General features: G+C 38.7%; 1 protein-coding gene across 1 annotated transcript; it reads left to right on the top strand.

Moving 5' to 3' along the window:
* The first annotated feature begins 3082 nt into the window (after nt 1-3082).
* RPL39 (ribosomal protein L39) lies at nt 3083-5679 on the top strand. The gene is made up of 3 exons (XM_074277487.1): nt 3083-3193; nt 4162-4265; nt 4744-5679. Exons 1-3 carry the CDS (start codon nt 3191-3193, stop codon nt 4790-4792), a joined length of 156 nt encoding a protein of 51 aa, XP_074133588.1. The 5' UTR covers nt 3083-3190; the 3' UTR covers nt 4793-5679.
* Nucleotides 5680-25401: the final 19722 nt, after the last annotated feature.

Genomic DNA, 25401 nt, shown 5'->3' on the forward strand with positions numbered 1-25401 from the left:
ATCGAACCCTATTAGGTTTCAGTGTTCTGCCAGTTCATTAGCTCAGTCATAAAGAGGCATGGAGACTTCCAGAATGGAGAATTTGTAGCTTAAAAGCACACACTGTTCTTAGAAGTGCAGAAACCCCATTGGGAGGGGATTATAATAGTCTGGAACCAGCAATCTTGATGACTTTTATTCTTACGTGATCCTCATTTCTTTTCACTTTTGATTTTTTTTTCCTTTAAAATTCTTAACTTAAATATCAAATCAAATGAGTACATCCACATTAAAAGTAGAACAGAAAAAATAAAGGTTGTATGTAAAACTGCAAATCCCTATCATTTTTTTTCCTTTTTCAGTATATAATAAATTGAATACATAAATTTTAAAGCTCCTTGTCTGTGGTTCTTTCTGGCTGGCTTTCTATCTGTGATTTTAAAAAGAATTCAATGACCCTTTTTTTTTTCTTTTGGCAACCCTGTTCCAACCTCTTTCTATTTTCTCCAAATTAAGAAAGGAAAAAATAGTCCTTGTAGCAAAATGCAAAGTCAAGGAAAAGAAAGTCCATATTCCACATCCATAGTGTCCCATCATCTGGAAACAAGAAAAGGAAGTACATTTGCCTTACTCTTTTCCAGGACCAACCTTGATCCAAATGACTCTAGAATTAGAAGAGGCTTCAGGCTAACTAGTCCCTCCATTCCCCCATACTCAATTTTTTTAATTAAAACTGTATTTTCAAAATATATGCAAGGATAATTTGTCAACATTGACCCTTGCAAAACCTTGTGTTCCAATTTTTCCACCCCCTCCCCTAGATGGCAACTAATCCAATATATGTTAAACATGGTAAAATATATGTTAAATTGAATATAGGCATACATACTTATACAATTATGCTGCACAAGAAAAATCAGGCCAAAAAAGGAAAAAATGGGAAAGAAAATAAAATGCAAGCAAACCACAAAAAGTGCAAATGCCATGTTGTGATCCACATTCAGTTTCCACAGTCCTCTCTCTGGGTATAGATGGCTCTCTCCATCACAAGACCTGAATCATCTCATTGTTAAAAAGAGCCAAGTCCATTAGAACTGATCATCGGATAATCTGGTTGCCTTTTACAATGATCTCCTGGTTCACTCAGCATCAGTTGATGTCAGTCTCTCCAGGCCTTTCTGAAATCCTCCTGCTGGTCATTTCTAACAGAACAATCATATTCCATAACATTCATATACCATAATTTATTCAGCCATGCTCCAATGCATGGGCATCCACTCAGTTTCCAGTTTCTGGCCACTACAAAGAGGGCTGCGGCAAACATTTTTGCACACGTCCCCCACACTCTAACAGCTGGGGGACCTGGAGGAGGAATTTATCTGAGGTTACACACAGGATGCTAGAGCCAGGAAGGGACCTCCAAGGCTCAGCCTCTTCACTTTAAACAGGAAGAAACTGAGGTCCATGGAAGGAAAGTCACTTCTCCAAGAGCACACCTGAGATCCTAAGCTTCACACTAAAAGGGACCTCAGAGGCCATTTAGGGTCTTTGTCCTCCCCCCCCCCTTTTTTTTTTTTTTTTTTTTTTTTTAACAGAAGGGAAAGGAAGTGATTTATCTAGGCTAGAAAAAGCTATCTAGTTCAACCCTTCCATTTTATAGAGGGGAAAACAGGAGTCTGTAACTCACTCATGGTCAGGAAGATACATGCAGTAAGCATCAAAGGTAACATCTAAACCCAGGTTTTTTGAATGCAGAGATGAGGCTCTTCCCACTGTACTCCCTCCCGAGCAGTTCTTTTCTTTTCTTTTCTTTTTTAATTTAAATAGCAGATGCCACTTTAAGATCTCGGCAAATTTCTCAGCCTCTGTGCCACCAAATAGATAGTGACTCTTTAGAAGCAATGGTGCAGCACATATATTGTATCTAGGTTATATTGTAACACATGTAAAATGTATGGGATTACCTGCCATGGGGGGGGGAGGGATTGGAGGGAGGGGAGGATAATTTGGAAAAATGAATACAAGGGATAATGTTATAAAAAACATTACTCAGGCATATGTACTGTGGGAAAAAAAATTCTAAATAAAAAAAATATATTTAAAAAAAAAAAAAAAGAAGCCATGGTGCAGTCTCAAAGGATCAACTTCAATTCAATGGAAGATCCTGATAAATAATTACGGCAACATTGTCATTTTTCTGTTCATTTCATTTGGCACTCTTTTCAGTCATAGAAATGACTGTTTTTAATTTTTACAGATAAGGAAACTGAGGCCTAAATCGTGTAAACGACTCCCCAAAGAACAAAGGAAGGACCTGAGACCGAATTTGGTCTTGAACCCAAATTCATTTTAACAACATCCAAAGCTAGAATGCCTCCCCTTCCCTCTGAGGCATTTATCAACAAGTCTGGGGGAATATGAGATTAATACTCTGTAATTTCTTATGGAAATATCCCAGAAACGTGATTTCCCAATTAATGCAATTATAAAATGATGATGTAGCCCTTGGAAAAGAAAAAGTAGCCTCTTTTCTTTTATTTCAATTAATAGGCACAGTAAGCTCTAGAATGTATTTCCTTTCTTATTAAATCCTCTCCAGGATTACAGGGTCGGGGGTCCTCCTCTGCAAAGATTGGGGGGGTAGGAGTGAGTGGTACATTGCATATAATATCCGTTTTTTTTTTATTTTTCCCCCCTTCTTTTTATTTTTTATTTTATTTTATAGCTTATATTTCCAAAACATTTTGTTATAAGGGATATTCAAAAAGGAGACAGGAGGAAATCGATTATAGAAAATTTTTTTTAATCACTACAAATTATTTTTGAAGAGAAAGAAAGGGAACAATAGAGTATGGGCTGCGGAGAAGGGGGAAAAGAGGAGGGGGGCTGTAAAACTCCGCACTGCAGCAAAGAGGCTCGAAGCAGAAAAACAAGACCAGGATGATGTCACCTCCAAAAAGCTGCAGTATGGGAGGCGGGGTCTGGCTCTCCGTGGGCTCTGGACGGAGGGGAGCCTGGAAACTAGCCGCTTTGCCTGTGCCGTAATGTCCCTTGGGAACCTGCAGAGGGCGCAGCCCGTCCCCAATGCGCACGCGCACTTCCTCCAAGCTCCGCCCTCTGCAGAGCCTCTAATAGCGAGCTTCCGCCAGTCTTTCTCCCTTTTTCGCCCGTCCAGCCATCGTGGTGGAAGCTCGGCTGTCATCTCATCATCATGGTAAGAGGATCCGCGGCCATCCCCCCCGGCCGCGGCTCCCAGGGCCCCGGGCGCGGCTCAGCAGCAGCTAGGGACATTCGGGGAAGCTTCGAGGAAGCTTTTGAAGGGGACCCCGGCGTTTTTGGCGCTGCGTAACCGCAGGCTGCCTTAGCCCCCCCATCTTCCCAAGTTTCCAGCCGGGGAGGGAGGATTCTCTGGGCTGCGTTTAGAACAACTGGGAGTTAGTTAGGAAGAGCCACGGAGGAGATTTCCGGGAGACGCCGAAGCCTTAAATAAAGCTCGCGGCTTGGACTCCCCCTCTTACTCCTTCTAAAAAAAAAAAGGGAAGAATTGTCTTAGAAAAAGGTCCCTTGGATGCCATTGCTATGACTTTGGGATCGTGAGCGTTAAAAGGACATAGATTTAGAGCAGAAAGGAACCTTGGGTAGTTACTTTAAACTCGGAAACTAGGTGGGGACAAAAAAAAAAAAAAACAGGGTTGTTTTTTTTTTTTTTTTTTTCCCCCCAACTGCCAATTAAATGGGGGACAACGCGAAAAAGGCATTAGTCCTAGAATCAAAGGATCTGGCTACAAGTGCCATCTCTAATCCTGGGCCAGTCAGTGTCCTCCTCGGTAACATAAAGGGATGGGATTAGACGGTCTTTCCTGCTAAAAGGTCCTCTACATTTTGTTGTTTTACTTTTAAACCGAGGTCCTTTTCCAGGTTTTTAATCCTGTGACTTGGATTAGCTTTTGAAATTGGCTTGGGCAAAATAAAAGAGAAGAAAGAAAGAAAGAAAATGGCTTGCTAGTCGCTTGTGACGTCAGCTTGTCTGCAGCCATCTTGTCCCGCCCCCAATTCTGCAGAGGCTCCGGCATAAAGTATTGTGAATGGGACCAGATGGGCGGGGCTTCTCCCTCCCCTACCTTCTGAATAGAAAAAAAAGGCTTGGCTTAGAGTCTTTTAAACAATGCTTTTCTTTGTTAGTCCTCTCATAAAACATTCAGAATCAAAAGGTTCCTGGCCAAGAAACAGAAGCAGAATCGTCCTATTCCTCAATGGATTCGAATGAAAACTGGTAATAAGATCAGGTAAGCTAGAACTTAGTTAATTTGTGAATGTCAATCGGTCCGTTCAACAGAATATGCCCCAATAAGGGGATTTTTTTTATCTAATCCGTTTCCATTTATTTTTGAGCTCTGTTTAAGGGTGGTTTTTTTTTTTTTTTTTTTTTTTCACTTCCTAAAAAAAGAATTAAATTGGTCTGATTGTGTAGGATCTTGCCCTAAATCTTGACAGGTTGCAATTAGAATATTTTGTTGTATGGGAATATTGCCATGAATCAGGAGAATATTTCAAGTGAAACCCTAAGAAATGACTACAGAGATGGGTGGGTGTGGCTTTTTTTTTTTTTTTTTTTTTTTAAATATATATATAATTAAAAGGAAACTGGAAATAATAAATCAGCTCATGCGATTTATTTTTACCATGAACATGTTGGCTTACACCGAAAGCTCATTATGAAAGCAGTAATGGAGTAACTGGGTCCTTTGTTCTCTCTCCATGTAGGTACAACTCAAAGAGAAGACACTGGAGAAGGACCAAGCTCGGGTTATAAAGAATGGCCAGCTCAATGAAAGACATTCTACACCAAGATCATCTCTTCCCCACCCCCACCCCCCCCTTAATCATGTCATCCATCTATCCATCCGGCCATCCAGTCACTCATCCATCAATCATGCAATCACCTCATTGCCCCCTAATGAGAAATAAATACTAGTATTGCCCTCTCTGATTTCGGAAACTGTTCTGCTATGGCAGATATCCAAAAAAAAAAAAAACAAACAAAAACCCAACCCCAACAAACTGTTAAATTTGTCTTGCCCTTAAATGTGTTCATAAATTCCATCCATGCGTTTGGGTAATGTGTGTTGTGATATAGTTTCGATTACTGTTATCTGCATCTCTATGTAGCATCTGTACGTTTGAGGTTATGCTTAAGAGGCAGAGATCATAATGAAAATAAAAATAAAAAAGTTACTCCAGTCAAGAAGAATCAAGCTCAAGCCCTGCCTTGAACAAGCTGTCACAATAACCTCTCTGTGTTTCGTTTTGTGTTCTAAGGAGTTATAAGAGAGCACCTACCTCACAGGGTTGTTGTGGGGATCTAAGATTTGCAAGCCTTCAGTGTAAGCCTCCAGTGCTGCTAATCGCGAGCTGTCTCAGCCAGATTACGCGCAGCTGACTGTGCTCACTTATCAAACTCACAGTCAGAAAAGTAGCCTGTTGACCCCCTGCTTATTTCATACAATAAGCCGTCTTAGTTCCTAGTTGGGAGATGGTATTTTTTGAGTGTTGGCGACCTTAAAAAGTTGTCGGTTATTTGTGTGTAACGGGAGGGCCCAACCTTTATGTAGGAACTAGACCTGGTCCAGGTGAATGGCTTCACAGTTATCTGAAGATGCAATTCTGCTAATAAAGGGCTTCTACAAAAAAAAAAAAAAAGCTTTATTTGTGATTACTTTGCGCCTCTGGGAAGGGGAGGGAATGAGGAGAAGCAGGGTAGGGTTTCCTCTGTTCAGAATGCTTAGCATTGCCTGCTACTTAACTTAAAACCATGTTTATTAATCATGTCTTCAGAAAGACTTGGATAAAATGCAACACCCATTTCTGTTGGAATAATCAAAACGGGAATAAGGAATTAAAATAACATCGCAAACAAGAACAACAGAAGATTCTACTGGAAATATGGGATGTATAAGATGAATAAACTAGTGGTTTATTCATTCAATTCCTTTTTTGGGGGGGCAAGTAGGTTCCCAAAGAACAAAGACCAAAGTGGGGCTATATTAATGGGTTGATGGAGAGGGTGAAGCAATCTAAAAATCATCCCATAACTATTTTATGAAACAGTTGAGGGAAAATTTGAACAAAACGCCAAGAATCACAAGGGGTATCTGCATAAAATGTGAAGGAGACAACAATAACTGATAGAGCAGTAAACAAAGATTTAATACTCATTTTAAAGTTTTAACAATGATATATTGTTCTAGCGGGTATATATTGAACTGGTTGTCCCATAGAAACCTAACCCCTTGGATAATGTTATAAAAAAAATTACTCATGCATTTATACTATCAAAAAAATTATAAAAAAAAAAAAAAAAAGAAATCTAACCCCTTAACTCATGGTCTGCCTGCCCCTTACCCTAATTTGCAGATTCCCAGGGTGCCAGTGTCCTTTCATTCATCCAGGTTCTAAACCTGGAGGTCATTTTCAACTCACTCTCACCCTATATTCAAATCCTGTCCAAGGTTCTGCCCTTGCAGGGTGTTTTCAGACGCCCTTTTCTTACACTTCCACCGCCTTGGTCCAGGTCCTGTCACCTGCAATAATCTGCTTGATCTGACCTCAAGTCAGATCTTCCATTCTCCAATCAAAATATTTCTTTTCAGTCTTGAGCCCATCTGTGTTTTAATAAACTCCATGTGTTTCCTATTACTTCCAGGATCAACTATAAAATGCTCTGGTTATTAAAACCCTTCATAATCTGGCCCCCTCCTATCGTACACCTTACTCTAATGATTCTAGCCTGCACTTACTGTGGCCTGCACAAGACACTCTCAACTCTGGACATCTTCACTAGTTGTCCCCCAAACCTGAAATCCTTACCCTCCTCATCTCTTGTCTCCTGGCTTCCTTTTAATTCTCAATTAAAACCCAACTTTCTGGAAAAAAGCCTTTCCCTATTCCCATTAATTTGCCTATAATTAACAATTCATAGCTTGTCTCTCCCTCCCTCTCCCCCATCATATTGTGAATCCCCTAAGGTATTCTGTGTATACCTAGAATATTAGCACAGTGCTTGGCACAAAATATCTGCTTAATATATATGGTGTCTTGACTTGATTTGACTTGAGGCTACCATAGTAACCTCATGTTCCATAAACTGGGATAAGAACTCAGTATTTGACACCCTATCCCCTCAAAAAACACCCAAACTGCTGGAGAAGCTACATAGAAATTTAGAGAAGTTAAGTCCAAGATAAGTACCAAATCATACACACACACACATATAAAATTACAACATAAATTAGAGATAGAGCCAAGATGTCAGAGTAGAAAGAAAGAGTACTGCAAGCACCTTCCCCTTCTCCCCCCCCAAAAAAAAATTCCTCCAAACAAAACTAGAAAATGCACCCATATAAAACTTAGGAGCTTATTTTATGGTTAAAAAAATTTAACTAGATAAACCATTGGTTAATGTGATTTTTAAAAATAGAGGAGAAAACCAAAAAAAACTCATTATCAAAAATGAAAAGGGTAATGAAGATGGAATTTAAGTCATTATTGAGCCATTTTGCTCAATTATATGGCAATAATTTGAACAACCTAAGTGAAAAGGAAGAATACTTACCAAAATATAAATTGCCCAGATGAACAGAAGAGCAAATCGAATATTCAAATAAATCTTTTTAAGAAAAAGAAATTGAACAGGCCAAAAATGCCCTTCCTAAGAAAAAAACATCAGGAACAGATGGATTTATAAGTGAATTCTACTAAACATTTAAAGATCAACTAGTTCCAATATTAAATAAATTATTTGGAATAATAGACAAAGGAGTCTTACCAAACTCCTTTTATGAAACAAATATTATGCTGACACCTAAATCAAGAAGAGCAAAAAAGCAAAGAGAAAATTACAAACCAATTTCACTAATAAATATTGATGCAAAAATTCTAAATAAAATGCTAGCTAGAAAACTACAGCTATCTAGTATAAAGATTGTGCTAGAAGTGAAGAAGGGGGATTTCTATCAGGAACACAGGGCTGACTCAATATAAGGAAAACTACTAATATCATTGATTATATCAATAACAAAATTATATGAGTACATCAATAGATACAGAAAAAGCTTTGGACAAAATATAACACTTATTCCTATTTAAAAACACTTGAAAGCATAGGAATAAATGGATTTCCCTTAAAATGATAAGAAGCATCTTCCTAAAATCACCAGCAAGCATTATCTGTAAGGGGATTAAGCTAGAAAGCCTTCCCAATAATAGGGAGTGAAGCAAGGTTGTCCATTATCATTATTTTTCAATATTGTACTAGAAATGTTAGCAATAAACCAATAGAGGCAAGATTAGAAGGAAAGCAAAAGAAAATTGTGGGGGGGGGGGGAATTGTATGGCCAGTTTCTCAGATAAAGGCCTCATATCTCAAATATATAGAGAACTGAGGCAATTTATAAGAATATAAATCAAAGGATATGAATAGACAGTTTGAGGGGAAATCAAAGCTCTATATAGTCATGTAAAAAAATGTAAATTGTTATTGATTAAAGAAATGCAAATTAAAACAACTTTGAAATACCTTCTCACACATATCAGCTTAGCTAAAATAAGAGAAAAGGGAAATGACAAATGCTGGAGAGGATGTAGAAAGATTGTAGGTGAAATTTTGAACTGATCTAACCATTTTGGAGTGCAATTTGGAATTATGGCCAAAGAATTATAAAACTATATTCTGAAAAAAAAAAAAAAAAAAAAACAACAACAAAAAAAACTATATTCTCCCTTCCCCGAGGTGATCAGGGAGAAAGGAAAAGAACCTATTATGTTTTAAAATATTTCTAGCAGCTCTCTTTGTGGTAGCAAAGAATTGGAAACTGAAAGGATGACCATCAATTGGGGAATGGCTAAATAAGTTGTGGTACATGATTGTTATGGAATATTACTATGCTTTAAGAAAGCAGGTTAATTTTAGGGAAACATGGAAAGACTTGCATGAAATATTATTTCTTTTTTTAAAAATTTTATTATAGCTTTTTATTTACAAGTTATATGCATGGGTAATTTTTCAGCCTTGACAACTGCAAAATCTTTTGTTCCAACTTTTCCCCTCCTTCCCCCCCCCAGATGGCAGGTTGACCAATACATGTTAAATATGCTAAAGTATAAGTTAAATACAGTATATGTACATATATGTCCATACAGCTATTCCAGCAATATTATTTCAAGAGTAATTGTGAATGATTAAACTATTCTGAGTAATATATAATCATTCACATCCACTACTGAGGACTTAGGAAGGAAAATGCTCTCCACCACCAGAGGAAGGATTGAAAAATGGAAATATGTATTATATGGCTCCTCAAATCTATATCTGTATGAAATGTTGGGTTGGGGGGGAGACAACTTGCAACTCGAAATAGAACAAGCAAAAACAAATGAACGGATGAATAGAAAATACAATATACTCAAATGGGTCGCCATGGGGGAATCCAAGAAAACTTCACAAGAAAAATTAGCACAGGGACATAGACGGAGAGCAGGAGCAAGTCTGTGGACACCGAGTACGGAGTCTGGCCAGGAGCATCAATGCAGTATCTGACCTTGATGCCTTGTTCTTTCTCATTGACAACATGGCTGAAAACATCATGATGAAAAGCACAGGAACAAACACACAGCTTTGTTTCACTCCACTGGAGACTGGGAAAGCACTAGAGCATGGGCCATCATCCAACTGGCATACAATACCGATGAACTTCTCTGAACCACCACATTTTGATCTAGTTTTCCCTAAATCCTCATGACTGACAGTATCAAAGGCCTTGATGAACACTGTGTACAGGCTGTTCTGCTCTGGCATTGCTCCTGGAGTTATCAGGCAGCAAACACCGTGCTGACCATTCATTCCTTGGCCCTTTTTCAATCCATACTGGCTCTTCCAGGTGAAGGATCAGACTATTAAAGAGGACCAGGACCAGAATCTTGCCAGCAATAATGAGGAGAGAGATCCCACCCCAGCCCCAGCCCTGCCCCATGATTGTCACAGGATAATTTCCTTTTCCTTTATAGACATGGACAATGGAGGTATCCTTAAGCTTCTCAGGGATACTCTTCTCTTGACATATAACCAAGTATGACTTATCCAGGAAAATCGATTATGAGACTAGAGTGGGGAAAATAGAGTTTTAATGAAATAGAGGACATTCCAAACATTGAAAAGATCCGAGCTTTGTAGAAGCTAAACATATCCCAAATTAAACTCATTATCTTTCCCCCAAACTTCCAAACTTCCCTATTCCTGTCAAGGGCACCAGCATCTCTCTGCTACTTCCAGGCTGGCAATCTATGTGACATTCTCAGCTTCTCACTAGCTCACACCCCCTGTATTCAATCTATTTTCAAGGCTCGTTAAGTCCACCTTTGTTATGTTTCATATACTCCCCTCTCTTTCCTTAGATATTGCTAGCACACTGATGCAGGGCTTCACTATCTCATTCATGGCCTGTCGCAATAGCTTTCTTGGTAATTCTATCTATCTTGTCTCTCCCTAGTTTAGTCTATCATGGCCCTCAACTGATAAGGGAATTTTTCTAAAATGCAGTTGTGACCATGTAACTAACTACTCCTACCCCACTCAATAAACTCCCTGGCTCCCTATCACCTTCAATTTTAAAAATCTTCTATTTGGAATTTAAAGACCTTTAAAACTTAGCTTCTTACAAAAGGTTTTACAATTGTCAATGCTGTAAAATTACCCATGCATGTATCTGGTAAATAAAAAGTTAAAAAAAAAGAAAGAAAGAAAGAAAGAAAGAAAGAAAGAAAGAAAGAAAGAAAGAAAGAAAGAAAGAAAGAAAGAAAGAAAGAAAGAAAGAAGAAAGAAAGAAAGAAAGAAAGAAAGAAAGAAAGAAAGAAAGAAGAAAGAAAAGAAAGAAGAAAGGAAGAAAGGAAGAAGAAGAAAGAAAGAAGGAAGGAAGGAAGGAAGGAAGGAAGGAAGGAAGGAAGGAAGGAAGGAAGGAAGGAAGGAAGGAAGGAAGAAAGGAAGAAAGGAAGAAAGAAGAAAGGAAGAAAGAAGAAAGAAGAAAGAAAGAAGAAGAAAGAAAGAAAGAAAAAGAAAGAAAGAAAGAAAGAAAGAAAGAAAGAAAGAAAGAAAGAAAGAAAGAAAGAAAGAAAGAAAGAAAGAAAGAAAGAAAGAAAGAAAATTAGCTCCTTTTCCCAGCTTTCCACACTTCTTACATCTTAAATCCCATGTACTCCGTCACAGGGACACAAGCATCCTGTTTCTTGAAAAAGACACTCCACCTAACACTGCCTAGAGGACTATAGAACTGTTCATACCCTTTGATCCAGCAGGGTCACTACTGGGTTTGTATCTCAAAGAGATCATAAAAGAGGGAAAGGGACCCATGTCTGCAAAAATGTTGGTGGCAGCCCTTTTTGTAGTGGCAAGGAACTGGAAATTGAGTGGATGCCCATCATTTGGAGAATGGCTGAATAAATTGTGGTATCTGAATATTATGGAATATTATTGTTCTATAAGAAAGGATCAGCAGGAGGATTTCAGAAAGGCCTGGAGAGACTTACAGGAACTGATGCTGAGTGAGTAGAACATTATATACAGTAACAAGAAGATTATGTGATGATCAACTGTGATGGTCTTGGCTTTTTTTGACATTGAGGTGATTCAAGGCAGCTTGTGATGGAAAATTCCATTTGCATCCAGAGAGAGAACTATGGAGACTGAAAGTGGATCAAAGCACAGGATTTTCACTTTTTGTTTGTGTTTTTTTTTTTTCCTTTTGATCCGATTTTTTTTTTTGTACAACATGACAAATATGGAAATATGTTTAAAAGAATTACATATATTTAACAGATTACTTGCTGTGTGGGGAGGCAAAGGGCGGAGGGAGAAAATTTTGGAAAGTCTTATTCAACATAAATGTTGAAAACTATTTTTACTTATATTTGGAAAAATGAAATACTATCGAGAATTTTAAAAATATATACTTTAACATATTTAACATGTATTGGTGAACCTGTCATCTGGGAGAGGGGATGGGAGGAAGGAAGGGGAAAGTTGGAACAAAAGGTTTTGCAATTGTCAATGCTGAAAAATTACCTATACATAAAATTTTTGTAATAAATAAATAAATAAATGTAAAAAAAAAAGAAAGAAAGAAAGAAAGAAAATAGTTTATCCCATGCAAGAAAGAAAAAAAGAAAGAAAGGAAGGAAGGAAGGAAGGAAGGAAGGAAGGAAGGAAGGAAGGAAGGAAGGAAGGAAGGAAGGAAGGAAGGAAGGAAGGAAGGAAGGAAGGAAGGAAGGAAGGAAGGAAGGAAGGAAGGAAGGAAGGAAGGAAGGAAGGAAGGAAGGAAGGAAAATGGGCAGCTAGGTGGCGCTGTGGATAGAGCACCAGCCTTGAATTCGGAAGGACCCGAGTTCAAATGTGCTCTTAGACACTTGATACTTCCTAGCTGTGTGACCTTGGACAAGTCACTTAACCCCAGCCTCAAAAATAAAAAATAAAAAGAAAGAAAGAAAAGAAAATTAAAAAGAAAAAAACCATTCCATCTTCTGACTTTGGGCATTTTCACCCATATTTGAAATGTTCTCTGTCCTCATCTCTGTCTCCAGGTTTTCTCAGCTTCCTTCAAACTCAAGTTTTAATCTCATTTTTGGTGGGAAACCTTTCCCAATCTCTCTTAATACTAGTGCCTTCCCTCTCTTGATTACTTCCTACTTGTACTGGATAATAGAGCTTGTTTGTACACAGTTGTTTGTAATTCTCTCCTATTAGATTGTGAGTTTCTTGAAAACAGGGACTTTTGGGGTCTTTCTTTGTATATCCTGTGTTTAGCACAGTGCCTGGCACATAATAGGCCCTTAATAAATGTTTAATTAGACAAGATCTCTAATTAGACAAAATCTGAGAATGGTTGTTATGCCTTTATGATTTTAAGAGAAAAATGAAAGAGAAAAACCTATGAGGAAACACTGAGGAGGGGACAGAGGAGGAAAGGGAAGAAAGGTTAGCAAAAATAAGCTCATGTAATCATGGTGCACAAACTGCTATCGATACAAACAAGGAGGAGGGAGAGGAGGGACAGCTGACACTTGAACCTCCTCACCCTCATCATAACTGGTCAAAAGAGGAAAACACACACACACACACACACACACACACACACACACACACACACACACACACACCTTGATACAGAAGTATTTTCCCTCAACAAAGAAATAGCAGGGAAAAGAGGAATTAGAGAAACAGTAGTTTAAGAGAGAGGTTAGTTCTAAGCAAAATAATCTCTAAAGATGCAAGAAAACTATAGCTCTTTATGAGGTGGCAAAGACTAGGAATCTGAAGCGATACCCATAAAGTGGAGGAATGGGGAGGATTCTGGGAAGATGGCGAAGTAAGCAAATTTCAAGCTCTCCAGATTTTTCCCCACAAACAGAACGAAATTACACTTCAGGAAGAACATAGAAGAGACACACTTGGGACAGAACCCTAGAAGACCAGAAGAAAGACTCAGGCTGGGATTATCTCAGGTGAAGTGGAAACACCAAGTGCGGAGTTTGGGGTGAGCTGAGCTGGGTTGGGCTACAGCCTCAGGAGGAACCACAAAAACTTTCACCTCCTGGATAGCCTGAGGAGTTAGGGGCCTCAGTCTGGGAAGAATGAGGAAACCTTTGCTGATTAGAAAAGCCAGACCCAAGTGTACTGCAGAGATTCAGCCCTGGGCAAGAAGGAAGCAGCTCACCTAGAGTGCAGGAGCAGTGGGGCAGGGACTGCTGCTGGCTGCAGGGATTTGCTGGAGGGTGAAGCTTTTGGTTTGGGGTTCCAGGACATAGGGGAGAGCTGAAGTAAAACCAGAGGCTCCATCCCTTAGAGGTGCTTACACTAATACTTCTCATTAAAAGAACAAGAAGAAAGAACCCAACCATAGAAACTTACTATAGGAATAGGGACGATGGGGTTCATTTTCAGAGCAGGACACTGAAGTAAAAAAAAAAAAAAAAAAAAAAAAAAAAAAAAAGCTTCTTTTACTCCAAAGAGTCACTAATGTAATGGTTCCCTGCCCAGATAAATTCTCCAAAAGAGTTTAAAAATCAAAGGAGATTCTTTGAGGAAAAGCTAACCAACTAACTAAAAACTATCCAAGAAAAACAAAAAGACTGTGAAAGAAAAAAAGTTAACCGACTAGAAAAGGAGATACAGTCTTAAAGAGGAAAATAACTTTTTGAAAATTAGACTTGGACAAGGTGAAGCTTGTGAAGCTATAACGGACCAAGAAATAACAAAACAGTTTTAATATAAAGAATGAAAAAATAAAACAAAATGTGTAACATCTTATAAGAAAAACAACAGATCTGGAGAATAGATCAAGAAGAGAAAATATAAGACTAATTGGACTACCTGAAGATTGTGACAAAAAAAAAAAAACAACAAACCAACAACCTCGACACAATAAAGTAAGAAATCATACAAGAGCAGCAAAATAATTGTTTGGATAAGTATAATGTATTGTATTTAACATATACTTTAATGTATTTAACATGTATTGGTTTACTTGCCTCTAGGGAAGGGGGTGGGGAGGAAGTAGGGGAAAAGTTGGAACAGAAGGTTTTGCAAGGGTCAATGCTGAAAAAGTGACTAACCTGTGAATTTCCATTTACTCAGATACACTCCTACTCGGTTTTTACCTCAAAAAAGATCAAAGAAAGAGGAAAAGATTCCTACCTGAATAAAGAATTATGGTGGCAAAGAAGCAGAACAGAACAATAACAATGACATTGTTAAAGATAGACAACTTTGAAACAAGGATTCTGATAAATGCTATGACCAACCCACCAAAAGGCCAGAGGACCACTGAAGAGCTATGCTACATACCTACTGATAAAGAAGTGATGTACTCAGGATACAAAACGAGACAGACATTTTTTGGACAAGGTAAATGCAGGAATTTATTTTGCTATTCTATGTATGTGTGTATGAATGTATTTGTTGCAAGAGTTTTTTTTTTTTTTTTTCTAATGATGGTGGTTAGGAGGGAGAAAAAAATGGACTTTTTAAGTTAAAAAAATTTAAATTTTAAAAAGAAAATAAATGCTCATTAATTTTAAAACGAATTAAGTATTTTGAAGTAGAAAGGTAAAAGTATCATGTGAAAATTATTTAGCATTTAAGTGTCACCATACTTAGTGCAAATAGATTTCAGGAGTTCATAGAAGGGAATTAGCATACAGGCTGAAGTCCAAATAATCAACTTTAGAACTAAAGAAAGGCCATTAGTACCAACTGAAGTCATTTGCTACACGGGGGAAAAAACCCAAGGAGGTAAAAAAATTTATCTAAGGATGATGACAGAGTTGGAGCTGTTAACACTGCTCCCTTGACTTCCATTGGGCTAAACCAGAAGTGCAAAGGCCAGTAGAAATAAATAAAATATGTTTGGCCAGGGGTCCCATTGGGACCATTTGGAGGTTCCAAAGATCGTTGGTTGGGTGGCCAGAGAGCCACAAATGCCAAGGGGAAGAGTTTACACTGCAGGAGGTAATAAGATATTGTGGGGTTTTGAGCCAAGAGAGTAACAAGAAAGATGTTTTAGAGGAATGGTCTGTCAACAATCTATTAAATGAATTAGAAAAGGAGGGCAGGGCCTGAAACTGAAACTCAAGTAGATCCTAATCTACTCAACTTTTAAATGACTTGGAAGCTGTGAATACAGGTTGATGGGACAAACAACAGGCCATTGATTTGTCACCTCACCTCCCTACTTAGAAAGCAGCTCTGTGTGTGTGTGTGTGTGTGTGTGTGTGTGTGTGTGTGTGTGTGTGTGTGTGTGTTTTCCCTCTCTGATCAGTTTGAATCCTTTCTGTTCCAGCATATCAGTAAGGACATGGGGCAAACGCCTGAAGGAGGGAACTGTTCCAAGGACTACTGTTATCTAAGGACAAAAATAAAACGGTGAGATTTGAGAAAGAAAGGTGACCTTGTGACAAAGAATGTAGCCTCTGAATCTTTCCAAATGTTTATGGATACTTGTCAGAGGAAAAGTGGGGAAGCTAGAGGGAATAATCTTGATTCAAAGGCCTTGTGCCTAGCTGGAAGAGTTGTTTTAAGTTACAATTTTAACTTAAGACTGAATCTTTTCATCTAAGACCCATGTAGGAGTCTGATGAAGAGGCCATCTAGCTCTGGAAAAATCAGACAGACTCACTGACCCACATATCAGGAAGGTTATTTCTTTTGCATCAGCTTAGTAGAAGCTGTTAGCATTGAGCCTCTTGTAGAATACAGATCTAGGATTCTAAGGTTTCTACAAGTTAGGAGACCACACAAGTGCTCCCGGAGTCCCAATATTGTGACGAACTAGGATTTTTCCCACAGGCAGAAAGGTTTTATTTAACAAATGGTGGGAAATTAGCCCTCTGGTCCACAAGCATTTATTCAGGTGGTCAACATAGCCTGGGGGTTATGGGAGGGTTGACTTTTCCTGGATGTCAGCCAAGTCACAGTACCTCCCTAAGACTCTTGTTTCTTCTTCTATAAAATGATGTTGAATTATATGATAGGCAGAAAACACTGGTGAAAAATGCAGAATCTGTCTCTTATGGGAACAGCTAGGATGCACTGTGTGGCTCCAGATAACCCACAAGACAATCCTAGGAGATGCAAAGAATCCTCAGATGTTAAACAATAGGTCATGCTCCATAGAACCAACAGTCTGGAGTATTATCCTGTTCCAAGACTAGTTAGAAGGTTTGGAAAATCTTCCCTCCTCACCTTTCACAGGACTCTCTAGATCTAGAGATAAAGGGTTCTCAGAGTTCATCTCAACCAAATCCTTTATTTTATACATGAGGAAAATCCTTTTAGGCTTAAGGAGAGGAATTGACTTGCCAAGGTCATACACAGGATTGCAGATTTAGGGAATGGAAGGGATCCCAGAGGCCATCTAAGGCAACTCTCCTCATTTTATGGAGAGATAAACTGAAGCCCAGAGAGGGGAAGAGATTTGCCTAAGATCCCAGACTGTAAGGAGCAGAGGATATAGGTTCTGGCAGATTTCCTCCTGTACAGTAACACTTCCCATATCTTCATCCTTGCTTGGACATTCAGAGTTTTAAGTAGTCCATTTGATTCTCCCTTTCTGCATTTGTATGATAAATCTGGTCAGCTATGGAAGTAGTTTTCAGTAATTTTTCCTGTAGTCAGCTGTTTCCCTCCCATCATGTGATACAGCCTTGCTTAACTTCTCCCAGGAAAATCAAGGCTGAGCCGCTGCATTGGGGGGGGGGGGTTCTCTTGCTCAAAACCCCCCAGGCCTATTCCATCGAGCACTTGCTGGAAATGCCATTCTGTTTATCCCAGGAGGAATGGTAGTATTCCTTTGAGGTGTCTCTGTTAAGGCAGATAATAAGTGGTCCTCAGGAGATGGAGAACGGAAGGGCCCTTATTTGTGGGTAACCTTATTAGGAAATGTTCCCCCTCCACCCCAAGCCCTTTACTGGCCTCAAAGCACAGGCCAGATTTGATGAACGTTTCTTAAACACTTACTGTGAGCCAGGCACTGGGCACAAATCCAATGACATCTAAAGCTTTTCTAACACAGGTCTGAAATCTCTTTCCAGATTGATTTCACATCCCTTCCTCTCAAGATCTCTACATTCCCAGCTAAGCAAACTAGGCGTGACATCCCACTTCCCTCTCCTGCTTCTCTCCTTCAGGACTGGAAAGCTCTTGCTCCTCCCTCATTTTTGCCTCTTACCATCCCTAGCTCTGCCACATTTCCTCTGCTGAGCCATTCAAAAATACTTATTCAGTGTCTGCTACTTAGCAGACACTGGCTAAGGCTACAAAGTCAGCAATAGAACCATCTCTGCCCTCAAGGATCTTATTTTCTACTGGGGAGATCAGATACTGTACATTGATGATTACATACAAGTTATATTCAAAGTAAACAATGTAAGTTGTATGGTTTGGGATCATTAGCAGCTGGGGAGATCAGCAAACGCCTCATAGGGGCAGCTAGGTGGCGCAGTGGATAGAGCACTGGCCTTGAATTCAGGAGGACCTGAGTTCAAATGTGATCTCAGACATTTAACACTTCCTAGCTGTGTGACCCTGGGCAAGTCACTTAATCCCAGCCTCAGGGAAAAAAAAAAAAAAAAAAAAAAGCAAATGCCTCATGTAGGAAGTATTATATGAGCTGACCTCTGAAGGAAGTTAGGGATCCTATGGGATAGGAGTGAAGAGAGAGTGCACTCCAGGGAGGAGCAATTTTGTTGTCGGTTAGTCATGTTGGGTCATGTCTAACTTTTGGGGACTCCATTTGGGGTTTTCTTGGCAGAGATTGTGGAGTGGTTGGCCATTTCCCTTTCCAGCTCATTTTCTAGAAGAGGAAACTGAGGCAAACAGGGGGAAGGGCCTTGCCCAGAGTCACCCAGCTAGGAAGTGTCTGAGGCTGCATTTGATATTAATCTTTCTGACTTCAGGCCTGGCACTCTATCCACTGCAGCACTACCTACTGGGTCCAATGAATGAGGAATAGATAATACAGAGAAAATAGAGTATGGAGGTGGGAAATAGGACATCATATGCAGGTCAGGTTGGCTGGGGGCAGAGTGTGGTAGAGGGAATAAAGAATAATCAGCATAAATGATACATGTGCCCACCCATTAGGGTTTTTAAATGTCACAGACCTTGTCTGATCTCCTAAGTTCTTTACCTGTGAACAAATGGTACAGTAGAATGCCAGACCTAAAGTGAGAAAGATTCCTATTGAGCCTCAAACACTACCTGTGTGACCCTGGATAAGTCACTTCACCCTGTTTCCTTATGTGTAAAATGAACTGGAGAAGTGGTGAACCATTCCAATATATATCGCCAAGAAACCTACAAATGGAGTCATGAAGAGTCAGACATGCCTGAACAACCAATTCTCCTTGAACACGTTCAAGGAGAAGGCAAGGATTCTGTGAGCAGGGACCGTTTCTTTTCTTTTTTTTTTAATTTTTTAAAAATTAATTTTATAATTATAACTTTTTTTGACAGTATATATGCATAGGTAATTTTTTTTTTTTTTACAACATTATCCCTTGTATTCCCTTCTGTTCCGAATTTTCCCCTCTTTCCCTCCACCTCCTCCCCTAGATGGCAGGCAGTCCCATACATGTTAAATGTGTTATAGTATATCCTAGATACAATATATATATGTGTGTGTGTGTGTGTGTGTGTGTGTGTGTGCAGAAACGAATTTTGTTGTTGTTGTTGTTGTTGTTGTTGTTGTTGTTGTTGTTGTTGTTGCAAAGGAAGAATTGGATTCAGAAGGTAAAAATAACCTGGGGAGGAAAACAAAAAATGCTCACAGTTTACACTCATTTCCCAGTGTTCCTTCTCTGGGTGTAGCTGATTCTGTCCATCATTGATCAACTGGAACTGGATTAGCTCTTCTCTATGTTGAAGATTTCCACTTCTATCAGAATACATCCTCGTACAGTATTGTTGTGGAAGTGTATAATGATCTCCTAGTTCGAGCAGGGACCTTTTCTACTAATTGTCTTTGGGTCCTGAGCACTTAGTTCAGCTCCTGGCACAGGATGGGAACTTTGGACTTTGAATGAATGGAATCGAACTTATGACAATTGATCCCCCATCACACCAGTGTGAAATGGACTTCAGCTAGAGAAGGTGGGAACTGGTTCACACCAGTAAAAAGCCAGAATGCTTAATCAACAGTATCATAAACAAGTTTTTAGTAAACACCTGCTCTGTGTCCCAGATGCTAAGAAAAGCTGGGAAAGCCCTGCCCTCAGGGAGTCTACTTTCTAATAGGGGAGAAAGCATACAAACAAACTCTAAAAAGGATAAATAGGAGATAGTCAACAGAAGGAAAGCATAGCCGGGTTGGGGCACTGGAAAAGGCATTTTGCAGAAATGGGATTTGAGCTAGTCAGGAGACAGAGCTGAGGAGAGACAGCATTCGAAAATCAGGGACAATTAAGACAAAGACATGGAGTTTCAGGTATAAGGAACAAGTGTCATAGAGGATGAAGAAATGCAGAGTAAGACCAGAAAATTAGGAGGGGGCCAAATCATAAAGGCCCCTAAAAGCCAAATGATTTCACATTTGATCCTAGAGATAATAGGGAGCCACTGAAGTTTATTAAGAAAGGGAGTGACGTGATCCCTTTGTCATCACCTGGGTGCAAAATTGGATCGGTATGGGGAGAGACTCTTGGCAGAGAAACTAAGGAACAGGCTATTGCAGTAGAGTAGGCATGAAATGATAAGGGCCTATACCCGGGTGGCGTCTATGAGTGGAGAGAAGGGTTCATACAGGAGATATGTCGTGAAGATAAATAAATCAAGACTTGACAACAGATTGGATATGTGGGATGAGTTGAATGAGGAGCCGGGGACAAAATCCTTGGCAAAACTTGCTGGGAAAACTTTATATTCTAGGGGTCTCTACTTCTCTTCTCACTTTTATACCTGCAATCTGGCTTCTGACATCATCACTCCTTAGAAATTGCTTTCATCCAAGTTACCAAATCCAATGGCCTTTTCTCCATCCTCACCCTAGATTTTGAGACATTTAATCATCCTCCCATGGGAATCCTCTATTCTCTTTAGGTTTTCATGACATCATTCTCTCCTGGTTGTCCTTCTAGCTCCCTGACAATTTCTTCTCAAGCTCCTTTGCTGAACTTTTTTAGGTCACACCCACTAACCATAAGGGAGACCTAAAGGCTCTTCTTTGACCCTCTTCCCCTTTATCTCTCTGTCACTTGGTGATCTCATTATCTTCCCTGGGTTCCATTTTCATCTCTATGCATATCACTCCCTGATGTCTATATCCAGCCCTAGCCCTTCCCAGAGCAGTTCCTTATCACTACTAGGTATCTTAATCTCAGCATGTTTAATGCAACTCATTTTCTTTTCCTCCCAACCCTTTCTTTCCTTCTTCTCAACCTTCCAGTTACTCTATGAGGGAACCCAATCTAGATGTCATTCTTAAATCCTCACATTCATCCCATCTATCCAATCTATTGCCAAATATTGTCATTTCTTCACACTTCTCTCGCCTTCTGTCCACTCACATGATCTCCCCCCTTGTACACACCCTTATCACCTCTCTCTTGGATAATTGCCAAAGCCTCCTAATTGGACTCTCTGCTTCAAGGCTCTCCTCATACCGATCCATCCAGAACAGGTACCAAGGTGATTTTCCTGAAGTCTCTATTTTAGGTCCTCTCTATCTCAATTCAGTAACCTCCAGTGGCTCTCTATTACCTCTAAGAGGGGAAAGGAAGGGAATAAGCATTAACCTGTGCCAGGAACTGTTCTAAGCACTTGAAACCCAGACCCCCCCCCCAAAAAAAAAAATGATCTTATTTGGTCCTCATAACAATCCTCTGAGATAGGTACTATTACTATCCACTTTTTATATTTGAAGAAACTGAGGCAAAAAAAGGTTAAGTGACATTCCCAGGGTCACAGATACTAGGTATCTGAGGCAACAGGTTCAGGAGCTCTGAACCCAGAGCCTGTAAAGGGATTGCAAACTAGTTAGAAGAAATTATAGGGGATCCTATGCTGACACTTGGCACATCTGGGTATCCCATAGTCTATTTTGTGTCACAGTTCAAAGGGAGAAAGTAGCGCTAGCATTTGAAGCTAGAGTGGAACACAGGCCTTTCTTGGAGAAGGACCTGAGAGCAGACTAGGAAAGCAATGGCCACACCTCTCCCCAGGTCATATCTTCTTAGAACACTCAAAACTGATAAATACCTAAACCTAGCTCTGAAAACAGCAGAGTGAAAAAAGTCTTAATCTTTAGATAGGGCCACTCCCCTCTCCTTCCCCACCCCTTACTAAGGAAACCGAGCCCAACTTGAAAGTAAAAGTTTAAATTCCACAAATAGGTTTAAAAAATGAGCAAACAACAAACAGTAACAAAGAAACTGACCATAAAAAGCTGCTATGGTGACAGGAAAGATTGAGACACAAGTTCAGAAGGCAACAATGTGGAAACAGGTATAAGCAAAACCTCAAAGAAAAATGAAAATTGGAACAGAGCCATCAACAATTCCTGAAAGAGCTAAAGAAATAGCAAAAAAAAAAAAAAAAAAAAAGATTTAAAAAATGAAATAAGAGTGGTAAAAGAAAAATTGGGAAAAGAAATGAGTTATGCAAGAAAATAATTAAAATGTAATTAACATAACATAATTAAATGAGGCAGAATTGGTTTAAATAGGGAAGAATTATACATACACACATATACACACATACATACATGCACACAGGTATAGAAATCTATCTTATCCAGCAGGGAAATAGGAGGGAAGGGGATAAAAGGAAGGGGGGATGATGATAAAGGAAGGGTGCTTTAAGGAAGTTAGTGGTCAGAAGCAAAGCAGACTAAAGAGGAGGGACAGTAAAAGACAGAAAGACACACATATTCACAGAAGAAAACAAGATGGAGGGAAATACATACTAATCACAACTGAAAATGTTAATGAGATGAAGACATCCATTAAAGTGGAAATAGATAATAGAAAGTATTGGAAACCAGAAGCCAACAATATGTTGTTTACAAGAAATACATTTGAAACAGAAAACATACATAGAGAAAGAATAAGGGACTGGAGCAGAATCTATTATGAGGTTAAAAGGCGGAGATGGCAATCATGATCTCAGGTAAAGCAAAAGTAAAAACAGTCCTAATTAAAAAGAGAAAATCCATTTTACTAAAAAGCATCATAGACGTAGAAGTAATATCAAAACTAAATACACATGCACCAAATATGTAAATTCTTAAAGGAAAAATTAAATGAGTTGCAGGAGGAAATATTGGGGAACCTCAATTTTCCCCTCTCAGAACTAGATAATCTAACCATAAAATAAATAAGGAAAAAGTTAAGGAAATGAATAGAATTTAAAAAAAATTAAGATATGATGAACTTCTGGAGAAAATGAAGGGAAATAGAAAGGAATATACTGTACCTTTTTCTGACTTGTATATAGCACCATCAACAAACTGACCACTTTTGGAGATATAAAAATCTCACGAACAAATGCAGAAAGGTAGAAATATTAAATTATTCTTTGGACCATAAAACAATGAAAGTTACATTTAATAAAGGGATCTAGAAGTATGGATTAAAAAATAATTGAAAACTAAATAATCTAATCCTAAAGAATGAGTAGGTCATAGAACAAATCATAGAAATAATAGTTTCATTAAAGAGAATGCTAACAATGAGATAACATTCAAAATTTGTGGGATGCAGCCAAGGCAGTACTGTATATCTCAAATACTTATATCAATAAAAAAGAGGGAAAGTAGATCAATTAATTGGACATGCAACTAAAAAAAACTAGGAAAAAGAACAAATTAAAAATCCTGAAAATCAAAAGAGATTAATAAAATTGAAAGTAAAAAAAGCCATTAAACTATTAACTAAAAGGAGGAGCTAGTTTTATGAAAAAATCATAATAAAATAGATAAAATAAATAATGTTTTTAGTAAGAAAAAATTATAACAGTTCTTTTTGTGGTGACAAAAATTGGAAACTGAGGGTATGTCCATCAATTGGAGGATGACTCAACAAGTTATGGTGTATGAATGTGATGGAATACTAATTTGCTGTGAGAAATGATGAATGGATTGCTTTCCAAAAATGTGGGAAGCTCTAAATGAACTGATGCAAAGTGAAATCGGCAGAAGCAGGAGGATATTGCACACAATAACAATAGTGGTAAAAGGAAAATTAACTTGAAAGACTTAATAATTGATCAATACAATGATTCACCACAGCTCCAAAGTAGTCTCTCTCTCTCTCCAAAGAGGCATATATACACATATGTATTTAAACATACATATATACACATATGTGCATATATTGTACACACACACACACACACATATATATATATTTAGAGTACAGATCGAAATTCATTTTTTTTCCTTTCTTTTTCTTGCTTTTATTTTTTTGGAAACCTGGGTAATGTGGAGATATATTTTTGCATAACTGTTTATGTATTATGGATCTTGTACTTTTTGTTTTCCCAAGGGGTGAAGGAAATGTGGGGGAAAGAATATGGAATTGAAAATAAAAATAATTTTCAAGTATCATAGCAGCTTTTTGGGGTGTCAAATACCCACAAGTTAAGGAGGTACCCATCTATTGGGTGATGATTGAACAGGATCCTTTGGTAAATGAATTGAATGGAATATTTTTCACCACAGCAAATGAGAAAGGGGTGGTTTCAGAGGTAACTGAGAAGTGAGCAGAACGAGGAGAACAACTCATGCAATGACTACATTTTAGGGGAAAACGATTGAAAGATTTTAGAACTTTGGTCAATGCAATGATTAACCTCTAGTTCAGAGGACCAACCACGGATCATGTTGCCCACCTCTGGACAGAGAGGGCTGACAAAGTGCAGAATGAGACCTATATTTTTGAACATGGCCACCATGGGATTTGTTTTGCTCAGTTATCCACATTTGTTTCAAAAGCTTTGTAAAGTTTTTGTTTTTTAAAAAAAAAAAGTCTCAGTAAAGTACTTTTTCATTGGAAATGGAGAGAAAAAAAATTGCTTAAGAACAACAAAAATCAATGATTCTACCAGGGCTCATGTGACACTTAGGAACCTGCATTTGGAATGAGAATCTCTGGGCTTCAGTACCTCCGGGACACATAGTGCCACCTCTACAAGTCCCAGCATAATAAGAACGCCTGCTTTCCATGAGCATTGTCAGAACCTATTGAAATATGTTAATATTATGTTAATTCCTTTGTAACTATCAAATTAAGGGGTGGCCCTAGGTGTCTCACTCAGTTACTCTAAGGGAGGAGAGAAATGGGGTCCACAAGCAATCTTCAGACTTTGAGTAGTCAGAGTCATTTCCATAGGAACCTCATTCTCTATATACAGGGTATCCCAAATGCCTTAGTGCCATTTTAAGCTACTAAAGCTATTAAAAATGGAAATTGTATCTCGTAAATAAAAAGCTATAATAAAAACATTGAAACTGCACTCAGATTTTTTGGACACCAAGCATATGTAGTTATGTGTAGGGGCATGTATTACCTTATGGATGGGATGCCACAACTAAACTTCCTTTAATAGAGTCTAAAATGGGCCATATGAAGCAGTGCGGCAGAGCAGATATAGTCAGAAAGAGTTCAGCTCAAATCTTAATCTCTCCCAGGTATGGCCCTAAACAAGTCACTTGAGTGGGGTTCACTGAAAAGAACTCCAATTCTGCAACCAGGGACCCCAGGACCAAATCTGGGCTCGAAGAGTTCTAGCTTGGAGGCCATGGGCAAGTCACTTCATCTCTGTAGACCTGTTTCCTTTTCTGTAAATGGAAATAGTCTTTATCCCATCCACCTCACAGAGTTATT

Source organism: Sminthopsis crassicaudata, chromosome X, assembly GCF_048593235.1.
Source record: "Sminthopsis crassicaudata isolate SCR6 chromosome X, ASM4859323v1, whole genome shotgun sequence".
Classification (NCBI taxonomy): Eukaryota; Metazoa; Chordata; class Mammalia; order Dasyuromorphia; family Dasyuridae; genus Sminthopsis; species Sminthopsis crassicaudata.